At 47.6% G+C, this 2,247-nt stretch overlaps 1 protein-coding gene across 1 annotated transcript; it reads left to right on the top strand.

The window, feature by feature from the left end:
• Window positions 1-448: 448 nt before the first annotated feature.
• SARC_12186 (hypothetical protein) lies at window positions 449-2,220 on the top strand (the record flags this gene model as incomplete). Its single annotated transcript, XM_014293712.1, has 2 exons — window positions 449-1,527; window positions 2,035-2,220. Coding segments are annotated over 2 exons (1,265 nt in total), but the record flags the coding sequence as incomplete, so codon positions are not given.
• Window positions 2,221-2,247: the final 27 nt, after the last annotated feature.

The following is a 2,247-nucleotide window of genomic DNA, read 5'->3' as shown; positions in this document are numbered from 1 at the left end:
AGTTTTACATCATTACAATATAGCGATATAGAAATACATAATTATTTACCTAGTGCAAATTGCTTCTATGTCACATTCAAGAATTCCTCTTATTATAGCCTAGTAAATTTATATCTATAGAGATGGATGATGTATATATATTGCTATATAGTTATGTAAAAATTCATACCTATCTATCGTACGTACTATCTATATCACATTTAAGAATTGGCTTCTATTTGGATTGGTAAAGGTCTGTGGAGCTTATGAACCGGCAGTTTATTGTCAGTAACCATGCAAAATATTATATACGAACGTTGAGTTAGGGGTGGATTTTGGTGTGGTGTGGTTGTTAGGGCATTTCTATCGTATATATCATGTCGTTCGAGAATATTTTAGGTGAGCTCTAAATCTTTCGTCCGTGCCAATTGTGCAGAGTGAAACGGGGTTTCATAATTCAAATGTTTTTATGCTGCGATCGTACTTACATTCGGACAGTTCTAATCATCACCTGAAACTTCGCCTTCTTACTCACTATCATCTTACACTTCGCCTACTTGTTCGGTGGTTGTCTGTGCCCATTCCCATGGCCCAGTCACTGTCGAATGCACTGTCAGTCGAGGACAATGAAGTAAACGTACGCGAGCGGGACGACAAGGTGCCCGGGCTCTCAGTAGCTGTAGAACTAAGCCTGGCAAGTGAAGCGGCAGATGAGGTGTATGCGCAGATAGCTAACGGCACCCAGGCTATGGTTGATCTGTCTATACGAAAGGCCAACCACACCAACGACACTGTATACAACAAGGGCATAGATGATATATGTACCTTTGCCGAGCCCTGCTTTCAGCACGGCGTGTGTGAACTGGACGGACCCAACCTGTACTCGTGCGAGTGCTTCAGCTCGGTTGACGAGGATGAACCGTTGTTTACGGGTGACAACTGTGCATTTACCTACACGTTGTTTGTAGACGAGTCCTTCAGCAAGCGAGGCGAGGGCTATGAATACGATCCCTTAATGTTTGAGAACGAATTGGGCGTGGCCATAGACCGGCAGGGCATGGATGATATCACCGTCATCAGCGAAGTCAGTCGCCTGCCGTACATCCAGCTAGAGCTGTCCACGTCCACTGCAGAAACCCTGTCCGATCAGATTGCCCTGGGTTCCTTAGACATCACCATTCTAGGCATCATCTCCGCTGAGCAGGCGTCTGATATCGCGGGGGTGCCGTCGGTGGTCTTCTATAACGGGGCCTTGGGAGACAACGGATCAGATGATGCCGACAATCCCGACACTGCCGAAGAGCCTGAGTCGGATTCCGACCAATCCGACAACTCCACCGACAGCTCAGTGCAGCAGTCAGATGCCATGGACACCTGGGTCATTGTACTGCTTGCCGTGGGGACTACTATGGTGGTGCTGTTTGTGTGCGCTGGGCTGTTTCTGTGGTATCGGCGCAAATGGTACGGCAAAGCGACACGCCCTGCACGGATTAGTTCGTCTCTGCCCAGGAATGTCAACGGCTCGTCATTCACGCCCGAAGCAGCAAGGTAGGTGGGGTGGGGTGTGGGGAGTGTCTGTGTATGTAGACATGCTACTTCACGTCAGTGCGTATGTACACCAGCGTTTGCCTATACGACGTATTTGACCTATAAGACTTGTGTGTCTGGTCTTTCTGCGTAGCTGTGTATCCCTTAAGTGTGTGTGTACCGCTAGACTATATTTCCTTTCTATCAGTGAAGCATATCGTGACGATCGTCAGTACATAAAAACCGCGGGGTTTTTGTTAGTACATAACCCGAGTTTTTCCTTAGTCCCCATGCGTTTACTGTGCATACGAGCTATGTGTGTAGTTGGCGTTCGCTGTATGCTCCGGCTGAATTTTGTGTCCCCATACTGCTATGTATTTCCCGCTAAAGTCAAGCTAAACCTGGTATGGTTGTACTCTCGGCTTGTTGTGTATATGTTCTCAGGCAAAAAATCTGAACCCTGCGTTTGTAGAACCCTAAAACCTTAAACCCTGAAACAAACCTTTCGAACCTTGATACCCTACTCAGAATGACGCACATGTCATCTACTCATAGTGACAGGAATCCGTCGCTAGTAGTCAGCGTGACCGATGCCAAACGATTGGAGAATCACCCCAAAGTCAAGCACACTATAGCCAGTGAACCCACCGACGAACCTCGTCTGAGCAACCACTCCGCTGCAAGGCCTCTCCCTCCGATGAGCCCCTGGATGAATACCGGTAAGTGGCAAGTATCGGTATA

The sequence above is a fragment of the Sphaeroforma arctica genome (assembly GCF_001186125.1).
Source record: "Sphaeroforma arctica JP610 unplaced genomic scaffold supercont1.2126, whole genome shotgun sequence".
In the NCBI taxonomy this organism is placed as follows: Eukaryota; class Ichthyosporea; order Ichthyophonida; genus Sphaeroforma; species Sphaeroforma arctica.
Note: the sequence above shows the minus strand (reverse complement) of the source record. Positions and strands in the feature narration are given on the sequence as shown.